Source organism: Prosopis cineraria, unplaced genomic scaffold (genome assembly GCF_029017545.1).
Source record: "Prosopis cineraria cultivar Desert tree isolate PC_DT_omini unplaced genomic scaffold, ASM2901754v1 PC10, whole genome shotgun sequence".
In the NCBI taxonomy this organism is placed as follows: Eukaryota; Viridiplantae; Streptophyta; class Magnoliopsida; order Fabales; family Fabaceae; genus Prosopis; species Prosopis cineraria.
In genome coordinates, this window is record NW_026555341.1 from 3,498,366 (window position 1) to 3,509,703 (window position 11,338).

Here is an 11,338-nt window from a genome sequence, read left to right on the forward strand (position 1 = left end):
AGTTCGTCGTTATGTCATCCACACCACATCATGTGCTCATCCCAGTTAAACCGGTCCCTTTGTGGGGGCATTGCCGCATTGGTCGATGCGAATTGCGAAACACAGGTAGCCTTGTGACACGACTCTAAAAATTGGTTATAATAATAATAATATATTATTATTATTATAATTATCATATTTGAGCTAATTAAAATTTAATATTACGAAAGAAAAACGACGGAGAGGAAAGTTCGATGCAATTATTATTATTAGAATCAATAATCATCATTGCTTTAATTAAATCTCTCACTTAATCTCTTGAGGTTTCCTTTAAAAAATTAAAAAAACTTACATCCCTATTAGAATCAATCAATCAAATGTATTTATGATAAAATTTAAGTGCTGAGATTTAATTGGAGAATTAAATATATTATAATGGATATAAGCAAATGGACCTAATTTTATTAAATCAATAAATAAATCTCTCTCTTGCCTTACAATCTGTGTAGTGTGTGTAAGCACTTGTATAAAATTTTGTCCCCGTCCCCCCTGTGTTTATAAGCACTTGTGCAGAAAATTTTCAGTGTGACGGACCATCTTCCTTGAAAAAATGACAATTAAGAACCCTCCAAGGATGTTAATCTCAATTAAAGATCATAAAATTTTGATATCTTAGTTAAAGATTATGATCCTTAATTGGGATAAAAAAATATAATTTGCCTTAAATGAGAAAAAAAAATCAATTATGTTGAAATTTCAATTATGTTATTTTCATAATATATGTTAGTAATTTTCTTTCGTCGGGTTAGTGAATTTTTAAGTAATGTTAGTAAATCTCACCTCACATTAGTGGATCCCAATTTGGCTAAATCACTTTTTGTTAGATAATCGATTTCTAAATAGGGTTTCATTTTTTTAAATATAAATTAAAAATTTTCTTAAGCCTGATAAGTGAATTTTCAAGTGACGCTTTTTGTTAAACAATTAATTTTTAAGTGAAGTTTCATGTTTTCACAATATACATTAGAAATTGTCCCAAATGGGTTAGTAAATTTTCAAATGGTGCTTTTTGTTAAACAATCGATTTCCAAGTGAAATTTTATGTTTTCATAATATACGTTGCAAATTTCTCAAAACGAGTTAGTAAATTTTCAAGTAATATTAATGAATTCCACCTCATGTTAGTGGATCTCAAGGGCATTTAAGATAAATTATTTTTTTATCCTAATTAAAATCATGGTTCTTAACTAAGATTTTAACATATTATAATTTTTAATTAAAATTAATATTTTTATAAGATGCTTAATTGTCATTGTCCCATCTTCCTTCCCCTTTCATGGATTTAGTTAATATTTTATTCAAAAAATTCTTCAACATCGGAATTGGTGGTTGGATTTTCATTTCAATTAATATAAAATATAAAAATTAATGATTAAAAATTATTTTCATCTTTCAACTTTATCGAAAAAATTATTAAACACTCAAAACTTAATTATTATAAGTTAATTTTATTTTTTAATGTTAAAAATTTTCATCTCTTTAATATTAAAAATACTTAATAATCATTTGTCTATCATTAAAGGGTTTCACTATTTTTTTTTTATTTTTTTGAATTTAAGGTCAATTTTTTTCTTCAATTTTCATAAAAAATATTATTACACACTCTCAATTTAAATATTTTATAATAAAAATATTAAAATAATATAATGTAGGCAGGGTATAATAATAGCGAATAGACATGACTAAAGCTTCAACGATCCAACTTTAGCTTTTCATTTTTATCAGGGAAAAAAATCTCGAACAGGTTGCCTAGAGCACCGTTTTGACTGTGAGATAGAAGTCAATTTATTTACTATAATATTTAAAATCATGTTAATGTAAGTTTTTTTTTAAAAATACTTTCTTGTAAGTTTACCTAGTCAAATAGTCAAAAAATATTTTCTTATTCACGAGGCATGAAACCCTGAATTTTCTTTAATCCCCCGCTGTTCCTATGTTAAAGAAACATAGCATGTGCGTTACATTTTAAACTAAACAAATTTAATATTTTTGGAATTGAATTATACCACTAGTCATATCACTACAATGTCCATATCATCCTTATTCACGTGGTCTGTTCCTTTAATTAAAAGACAATACATTTTCTATCGTTTTTTAATAAAATGGAAAATTAGGAAGATTAGTCAAATATAATAGGAAAAATAATATTTTAGGATCACTGTATAAAATTTATATCTCACAAAAATTAAATGATTTAAAATAGCTCTACAATCCATTGATTCTTTTGACATATTAATTCTATAAGTAAAAAGATTATAGTTAAAAAAAAAAAAAAAGAAAATCCCACTATTGCTAGCCATCAAATCACCGCCAATAGTGAGGTCACCAGTGCTCTTGCTGCCAAGGGAGGGTTTTGATAATAATCTATTTATAATTGATAACAATACATTGAAACATTTAACAATTAAAATGAGCGAAGTTTTGAAGCCTATAATTTATAATTGTTCATGTAAATTAACAAGTGACATCTATAAAATAACAATAATTCATTTAAAATTAACAAAAATTTATTATAGTTTTAACAAGTTAAAAAAATTGATAGAAAGAATTTAGTTACATGTGTTAGTCATTTATTAACAAGTATTCATTTAATTTTGACAACAACCTATTTGTGATTGACAACAATACATTAACACATTTAACAAGTAAAATGAATAAAATTTTAAAATCTCTAATTTATAATCATTTATATAATATTAACAAGTGACATTTATAAAATAAGTTCCTTAAAAATTAAAAACATACCATTATGTTATTATATGAAAATAATTTTGTGCTTGATTTACTACTTATATATATATATATATATATATATTTTCATATGTTATTAAAAGGTTTGATGGCCACCAAATTTTTTAAGTGGCCAAGAATAATGAGATCAAACACTTTCTTGATCATTTAAAAAATTTATTTTTAAATGAAATATTGCTGGCAATAGAAACTCCAGTGACGTCACCGCTGACATTGGTTTGATGGCAGTCAGGGTTTCTTTTTTTCTGTTTTTTTAATTACTTGAACAGTATTTATTTTTTTTACTTATAAAATTAATATGTCAGAAGGATAAAAAATTGTAGAGCTATTTTAAAATCATTTGATCTTTATAAAATATAAATTTTATATAATGACCTTATTTTCCCTAAATAATAACGGTAAAGATATAATATACATGCCTCACGACACATGCACTCTAACGATAAGATATATCCATTAAGACGTAATAATGAAATAACAAATGCCATGGTTGATGTTAGAAATTCGAATTCTTGGGCTCTAGATAATGATCTTGCCAAGAAACTCATCAATTAAAAGTACCCGCTCCTTTTGGGCCAGACCCCTCAATCCTCAAAAAGACAGAAATCTGTTTTGTTTTTTGTTTTTGTTTTTTTTTTTTTTTGGTTGGGGGTTGTCTTGACACACGCCAGCTTGATGACATTTGTTGATTTACACCCGTTTCGAGTGCCATGTGTCTTCTCAAGCAATTTTCCTAACAGAAGACAAAAATGCCTTGCTGGAACTCAAATTCACGAGAGGAAATCAAACTTGATTCCTGCAATGTGAGAGAGAAAGAGGCGCCCCTATATCGCAGTCCGTCCGCTGTCACTATCAATCCACATAACAAACGAACACATCTAATGAGCCCAAAGCACCCGAACTATCAAATAAATTTCAGTTGTATACTAGCATTTGCCAAGATACAGTGTAAATTCTGAAAGATTAAAGAATTAATTAGCTATCACTGTTACAACCACAATTGGGTAGTTTGTCCTGGGAGTCACATGATAAATATAACATTACCACATTGCCATTGATAATGAAAAATACAACAAATGTGATCCAAAAAGATGCATCACTACCTTTCATTCATCTTTCCCCTTTCCTTTTCCTTCAGAAGCCTTTGTGCCATCATATGCTGAAAGAAAGAAAGTACTTTGATTTTTCTGCAAAAATCTGCAACAAACTTGTTCATCAAAACTGACAGCAACATGTCTCTTTTTCCCCCACATCCCAAGAGCAAAGAAAATTAAGTAAATTAAACTATGGCCTCGAGGGCTTATTTCTTCTACATTGACTTGATCGAGACTACAGGTCCCACAATCACCTCGTAAATGCATATTAGTTATCAAACAAAGACATCCAATTCATTAGAGGTAAATCATTTTTTTTTCTGTGCGTGCGTGCGTGAGCATATGTGATCCACAACCTATCCTAATACTATAATAAACCTCCCAAACTACTAGTCATAAAGAGAGATCCGGATCGGTTTTAGAAACTTTTTGTCAATGACATTTTTCCCCTCTATAATATTCTTCTATCCTTGCATAAATGGGCACCTGATACCGGACTTGCTCCCCCAGGAAAGAAAGTCAAAAGGAAAGGAAAATACTAGAACTTCAATGCAAATTTTACAAACGAAAAATTTTATACCCACAGTTAACAAGTAGTGCAGTCTTGAGCTTGAAAGTCAAAAGCAGCGCAAAAGGAGAAATAGTATATTAGTCTTTAAATCATTATTTAAGCTCAGCAGCTATGGAGTATGCATCTTTCATCAAGGATTCAGAACAACGGTATTAATGAGTTGGATTAAGTTTTTACTTGAGGAAGTCGAGTAACTTCTGCTGCAGGTGATTCAGTGTTTCCTCCTCGATATTCACATAAGCCAAAAGCTCAGGCAACTTAACTGCGAGCACCAGAATACAAATGAAAATTTTGAGGAAATAGATATATATATATATATATATTTTTGGTTTTGGTTGGGGGGGGGTGTTGTCAAGCACACATCATAAGTCATGACTGTTAAAATGCTATAATAAATGTGCCGTGATGACAATATACAAATGTTTTCACTAAAATGATGCCATATTGCCATCATCAGACTAGAAGACAAGTATGAGATACAAGCCAGCAACGATTCTATGTTTAGAAGTTATGCATGTACCAAAGAGACGCAATAAATGTTCAGCTCCATATATGGTTGATGGCGAAACATTATCAACAACTGCTTCATGGTATTGCTTCTGTTCTTTCTTGTACAATAGCATCATAGGCAACGCTTTATCAAAATAACACCGAATTCCCTTCAGAATTTCCCCAATTGAATCAGCCACCCTGCATCAGAGAGGTAAATTGAGCATCATTCATCATTAGTGTGATTGAGGTGTCCAGAACTTGCATCTAAGAGCTACAACCAATTGCAAGAGAGAATGAAATCACATAATAAATAGCCAGACAAGAAAAGGGAGGTTTAGATGTATCAATCATAGACAAGAAAATCTTACATGCCATCCTTCTTCGACCTGTATTCAAGATACTTTGTCAAAATTTCATCAACAGTTGGTGAACGAGGAAGTTTCACAAGCTGTAGGACAAAGATCAGCAAAAGACAGGAATCTTTTACGCCTTTAGACAGAGTTATAATCTAATTGAACAGCAAAAAATCAGCCGTCATGTCAGAATTTAAACAATGTTATCCACAAATCTTTAAGCAACAATGAGAAGCTCAGGATTGCTTCATAATTTGTAACTAGTAACTTTTAGATTGATGAACTTTGACCTAGCAATTTAAACTCTTCGAGTTAAAGTGGTCCTTCACAAAGTATCTTTCTCCAACTTGAATTAGATTTCAGCACAAATGGTTCTCCACTGTTTTGTTCACACTTCAAGATTAAAAGACTTTCAAATGAAGGAGCATGTTAGATATAGATATAATGACACTATTTGTGGTCATTCACCCAGTGGCTTAAGCTTTTGGGCTGAAGTAATCTTTGATGGTTTTCAATTTAAAATAGGCAGCTATGACATGATTATAACCCTAGAATTCCAGTGTGAAACATCTATTTAATTTGCACAGAAACAAATAAATCACAATTATACTTCTATTCTGAGCACTAACCCCTTTTTGAGCTTGTATTTAGCATTTAGGATTATATGCATGAAATGCAAAATTTACAGTTCAAATCTGCGTTATCTTGACAAGCCATCAGTTAATTATGGTGGTTTTAACTTGCACAGATGAAATTTGTCCAAGTGAGATCTTCCAATACATTGCTTCCGCCGGCACAAAAACTTGTTAGTAGTTCTGTAACAACAAGGGAATATTAATCTGTTCTAAGGCACTGTCTTTCCTCATTTTGTTTGAAGAATCATCAATACTAATATAAAATATAAAACCTATGGCAGCTCTCATTATTCACAAGCCATAAACAATGTAGCTCATTTCTTGAACTTTACAAAATGCATGGGGCCCACATCAAGTTTGATTTAAATTACTTGAAAAATCTTTGTTTTATCTTGCCTATATCCACACATCACCGTACTTTCATATGCCAACAGAGTCAAAAGAAAATTTATCAAATCACTTATCACATAATCAACTAAATTTAATCCATTCCAGTTTTGACAGTACTCAGAGATATTATCAGAAAATTATTCTTGTTGTGTTTATAGATAGCACTTCTTATGAAATTCAGTCTTTTCATATAATCAAGTCAACGACTGTCAGCCTTTGTTTCTTCTCCACGAGTTAAATGTCAAATCTCAACAAGATCAACAACAACAATTGCTTGAATTAATAAATGGATGGAAAATTTTGTGAAGGTGTTCACAGGCTACGCACTAGAAAATATACCAAACAAGACAGAGAGTTCATAAGATCACTGCCCACCCGTTGGTACAAGGATTACAAAACTTTCTTAAACATGTTCATAGCATATTTCTTTCAGATTGCTAGCATTGAGGAAATGCATGTTAAAATGTACGGGCAAAATGTTATTGGCAGATTCAAGGGGAAAAAATGGCTCAAAATAAAAATGAGTTTCTCCTCGCTGTTAATATGAGCATAATTTTTGTACAATATAGACCTGAGAAACAAAGTCTACTTTCCATGTACCTTGTCCTGCTGAGAAACAAAGTCCCAATCGTCAACAAGTTGTTTTTTTAAGGTTGCTGGAATTTGAATCTTGACTAGCTTTTCAACAGAGACACTGCCCTTCTGACAATTAGAAACCTTCAATTAGCTGAATATTTTGAAATAGAGTGATGATAACAAAACTGAAGTTCAGGTCAATATCAAACAAACAGGCAAGTATCTGGTATCATGGAGAAAATGAAACAGAATTTTGATCACAATTCATCCTATTAACACTGACTACTTGTAAATTCATCAATGCTCCTTCATAACTCCTCAGATTTATTATATTATTTTTATCATTATTACAAAGTTCATAAAAGAGGAAACTGCATTTTTCCTTTAAATAAAATCTTAATTACAAAATCAGCATTTTTTTTTTTTTGGGCAAGGGTAATAAATGTATACGAATTTTTACCTCCTTGAAGTTGGAAGTAAAATAAAAATATTAACTCCTGTTAAAATTAGTTATAACCTATAAGAGGCTCACATGAAGACCCTATAACCTCAGCCACCTATCAATCCATGACAATTGTTGAAGAAAAGTACCCTCTTGCAGTTGCATTTTATAATCATGTACCAATTCTATAATTTGACCATACTTTAGAAGGGTAAAATGAAATTTCCCCATATAAAATTTAACAAAATGAAAACAACAGAAGAAAATTTCCCAGGGAAATCCAAAACAACTAATACACCTACCAAGATATCACAAAAAGGGAATCTGTGGGTGTAATTAAAAAGATAATGCAAACCAGACCTCAACTCCTGAATCATTCTTCCGCTTCTTCCCTTTAGACACTGGACATAGTAGACAAATTAGACTTAAACAACCATGCTCTAGTGGCACAAATTTATTACATGTTTGTCTAAAATTTAAGGAATCATGAACAATATTGCAACAAAAAAGCCCATTATGAGAGGTCTAACTGGTTAATTACAGCATTTGAAAAGACAAAAAGACATATAATAGCATAGAGATTAAGGAAAATGAAGTGCAATGCCAATTGTTAGACTTAGATGAACTATTTATATTGTAACTTGAAGTTCTTTCTACTTTGTAAGATTTCAAAAACTGCAGGATTTCAGTAACTCACTAGAATATCAGAAAAAGACATGCATTTCTCCTATCCATTGGCGACCAAAACGCACTATGTACCATTGCACAGTAGCAATTGAAATTCACAGACTATGAATCTTGTATTTATAGAAACTGGTGATGGTAATTAACATCTTAAGAAAACCAGCAAAGAAGAAAAACAGAGTAATATTATTGAATGTTGTATTATTATAATGCATAAAAGATGAGTGAAAGAAAAGGAAAATGGAACGAAATTTACTACATACCATTAGTCTTGATGTCCTCTTTATCCACTTTTGCATCTACAGAATCCAAAGCAAACATAGATTTATCAAGAAAACAAAAACAAAGAATTCATAGTATGAACTAGCCAACAGTTCAGGAAATAAAGATATGTTCCTGTATACATCTAAATAATAAAAAGGGTAATCCTCAAAGAAATGTCATCCTTTTTCACCTGTAGAATTTTTGGCCTTTGCTTGAGTTGAACGCCCTGACTTGACATTCTTGTCTACACCTTGTTTTTTGTCAAGAGCCTGCTGTTTCAGGACATTCTCTTCAGTATGTTTCATTAAACGGTCCTCACCCACCCATTCGTCCCAACTGTTAGAAAGACGTTTAATCCGTCATAATGATTCGGTGTTCCCTTTTAAAAAAGTCATAATTATCAATGATAGCAAATATCTATGGTGAAATAAGTAGCAACCATAACGATTCTCTCTTGTCAACATAGATGAATCAAAACAGGCTTGTCATAATACAATGTTAGAAAAGTTATTTGTCACCTTATGAACTGCTTTGGTTGCCATTGAACATAACAGGTACAACAATAACAATATGAAACCAACACAAGCTGAAAGTTTCAGCCTTAGCCCAAGACAGTGAAATTTGAACCTTCATAATTTGAAAACTGAACTTGAAATGAAATAAAACTTGAAATGAAATCAAGATAAGTTAAGGCACTCACTTTTTATTCCATCCCTGCAAAATAGAAACCAGTGAAGCAAACAAAAGTCAATAGCAAAATAGGAAATTCATTCAAAATTCTACTATTAATTGATTCAAGCTTTCAACTCTAAAGCTAAAACATTACATCAAACCCCAAAACTAGAGAAGACTCCAAAAAATATTTTATATATACAAACGAGTTAAGTTCTGAAAACAAGATCTATCAGGGGGGAAAGTATTGCGGATGAACTTACAAGGTAGTGAACAAAATATTTCCATTCATTCTTTCGAATCTCAGCTTTTTGTACCTAATGATCACAGAACACAGTAAATTGGGTCAATACTACCAGAAGGTAAAGGAAAAGAATATAAAAAGCAACTTCATCTGTTGAGGCCTCATATTTCACGCATATAAAAGGTTAGAACTTAGAAGACACAAAATGAATGAACCCTGGTTATAGCTTCAATTATGCATGTTACAGCAACCCCTAACTTTCATATTAGTCTAAACTTGAAGATTGATTTAACAATCTCAGGGCTAAGCAAATAATAATCAATCACAAACATATCAGGTCAGGCATCATAATTTGCTTCATACCTATACATGGAATAGCACTTTCAAAAGAGCAATTTAATTTAAAAATTAGAGAGATGTACTCCACTGAAGGGAGAAGTTTGAAGCCTGTAGAATTAATACATTATTATTGACAAGCAACTGGCTGTTACATGATGAAAGAAGATTCTTAACTTTGTTCCCATGTTTGGAGCAAAGGGGAGCCACAATACGTTAACAATTCAAAAATTATTCTTTTAATAGAATCAAAACGCAAATACCTTGCCTTAGAAATTGGAAAGGTATTAGAGTTACTGCAATGGAAGTGGATGAAGCATAAACACACCAAAAAGGAGCTGCGTCTGTCTGACACATGTCAAACATCTTTTATTAGATACGATGTAGCAACTTAAATTACATATGGATAGATTTTGTCATCTCCATGTCATGTTCCAGAAACCAAAATGATAAATATCTATAAATATTATTCGAAGCCGATCTTTAACGGGAAAAGTTTTCAATAAAGTTCAATGCGAGCAGCGACAATTGGTCATTTTGACGCCATGCAAAACAAACCCAACCTCGTGAAATTCATACAGTCAGCATTCTCATAAACACCCGTCTTTCCATATCGCCAGTGCAAATAATTAAGGAAAGTGTAGCGCTTCTGGTTTCCAACAACTTTTTAACGACAGCTTTCAAGCAAACCAAAATTAAGCAGAAAAATTTGCTGAAAGATTAAAAATGACCTGCTTCTCATTTAACAATCGAACATTCAAGCAAAGCTACACTCAGGAGAGCTGACAATTCCACGAAAAAGAACAAAGCGAACAAGCAGATCAAAATAGTAACGCAGTAAACATGAATTTGCAAGCTGCAAAGGAAAATGACAGGTACCTTTGCTTCGTAGATACGAGGACCATGATAGGCAAGTACTTTCTCGCCCTCGGAGTACATGCTAGAATTGGAAGGCGGAGTATTGCCGCCGGAGGTGTCGCCGTCCGTCGTGGACTCGTCCTTCGACGAGTTTCCCATTTTCGAGTTGGAGAGAGAAGGACTCCACCGTGCGAAAACTTGAAGCTGGTGTCCTTTTCGCCGAGAAATCCACAGTCTCTGGCGAGTAATTGCAGATTTTGGGGGGCGTCCGAAGTCAGGAGTCACAATGGAGAAATGAACAGAAATCGTTTGCAGTTATGGACCCCATCTGTTTCATTCCCCGACCGTTTTGATTGTTGGGCTTCATCAAGCCCAATAAGAAAGCAAATCTCAAGTGGGAATCTCTCTCCTGCTCATTATAAGTTCACGTTTGGCACGCAGAAGTATAATCTAAGAAGTGGGATTAAAAGACATCCCCCAAAATTTGGAAGTTCTATCCGCGGACTAAACTTGTGAGTTTAACTTTGTCGATCATATTTTTAAATAACAAATAAATTCTAAAGTAATTCTATATATATTGAAAATAAATTGACTTGATTTGGATGGAGAGAAAATAGGGAGGAGAAATTTATAAAAATAATACAAAAATTTATTATTTTCAGGAATTTTCTCTCCTAGTGTTTATTCTTTCCTATTTTTCTTTTTATTCAAACAAATAGAGTCGGGAATAAGGGTTGGGTCTGGAGGGCCGAGCTTGGAGGCCCTATTTAAATAAGGGTTTGGGCTTTAAAAATAATTTTTTTTAAAGTAATCAGGCTTAAGGTTTGGCTCTGATAAGCACTGTAAAAAAGGGTTCGGGTTCGGGTAATCCTTCAAGCCCTGTTATATTATTATTATTATTTTCTTCTTTAGTGAAACATGTGTTTGAAGCCAATGA

General features: G+C 32.1%; 1 protein-coding gene across 11 annotated transcripts; it reads right to left on the reverse strand.

Moving 5' to 3' along the window:
* Positions 1 to 3,225: 3,225 nt before the first annotated feature.
* Positions 3,226 to 10,700, reverse strand: LOC129322338 (protein MRG1). 11 transcript variants are annotated; one of them, XM_054968638.1, is made up of 12 exons: positions 10,423 to 10,700; positions 9,812 to 9,891; positions 9,227 to 9,280; positions 8,482 to 8,627; positions 8,291 to 8,326; positions 7,704 to 7,744; positions 6,926 to 7,027; positions 5,316 to 5,455; positions 4,976 to 5,145; positions 4,633 to 4,717; positions 3,894 to 3,949; positions 3,226 to 3,639 (listed from the first exon to the last, which is right to left on the reverse strand). In XM_054968638.1, the coding sequence occupies exons 1-11, from the start codon at positions 10,558 to 10,560 to the stop codon at positions 3,943 to 3,945; spliced, it is 999 nt and encodes a 332-aa protein (XP_054824613.1). In that variant the 5' UTR covers positions 10,561 to 10,700; the 3' UTR covers positions 3,226 to 3,639; positions 3,894 to 3,942. The 11 variants fall into 11 exon arrangements, with proteins under 11 accessions (XP_054824613.1, XP_054824607.1, XP_054824614.1 ...); XM_054968632.1 differs by having other exon boundaries at positions 3,894 to 3,987; XM_054968639.1 differs by lacking the exon at positions 3,226 to 3,639 and adding an exon at positions 3,673 to 3,804.
* Positions 10,701 to 11,338: the final 638 nt, after the last annotated feature.

Excerpts from the sequence above, each read along its gene's own strand:
- LOC129322338 (XM_054968632.1), bottom strand. The coding sequence starts at position 10,560 with ATGGGAAACTCGTCGAAGGACGAGTCCACGACGGACGGCGACACCTCC. Across the intron at positions 4,718-4,975 it reads ACATTTATTGCGTCTCTTTG|TTAAGTTGCCTGAGCTTTTG; the intron begins GTACATGCATAA and ends TGGTGCTCGCAG. Across the intron at positions 3,988-4,632 it reads AAGTTACTCGACTTCCTCAA|ATTTTTGCAGAAAAATCAAA; the intron begins GTAAAAACTTAA and ends AGTTTGTTGCAG.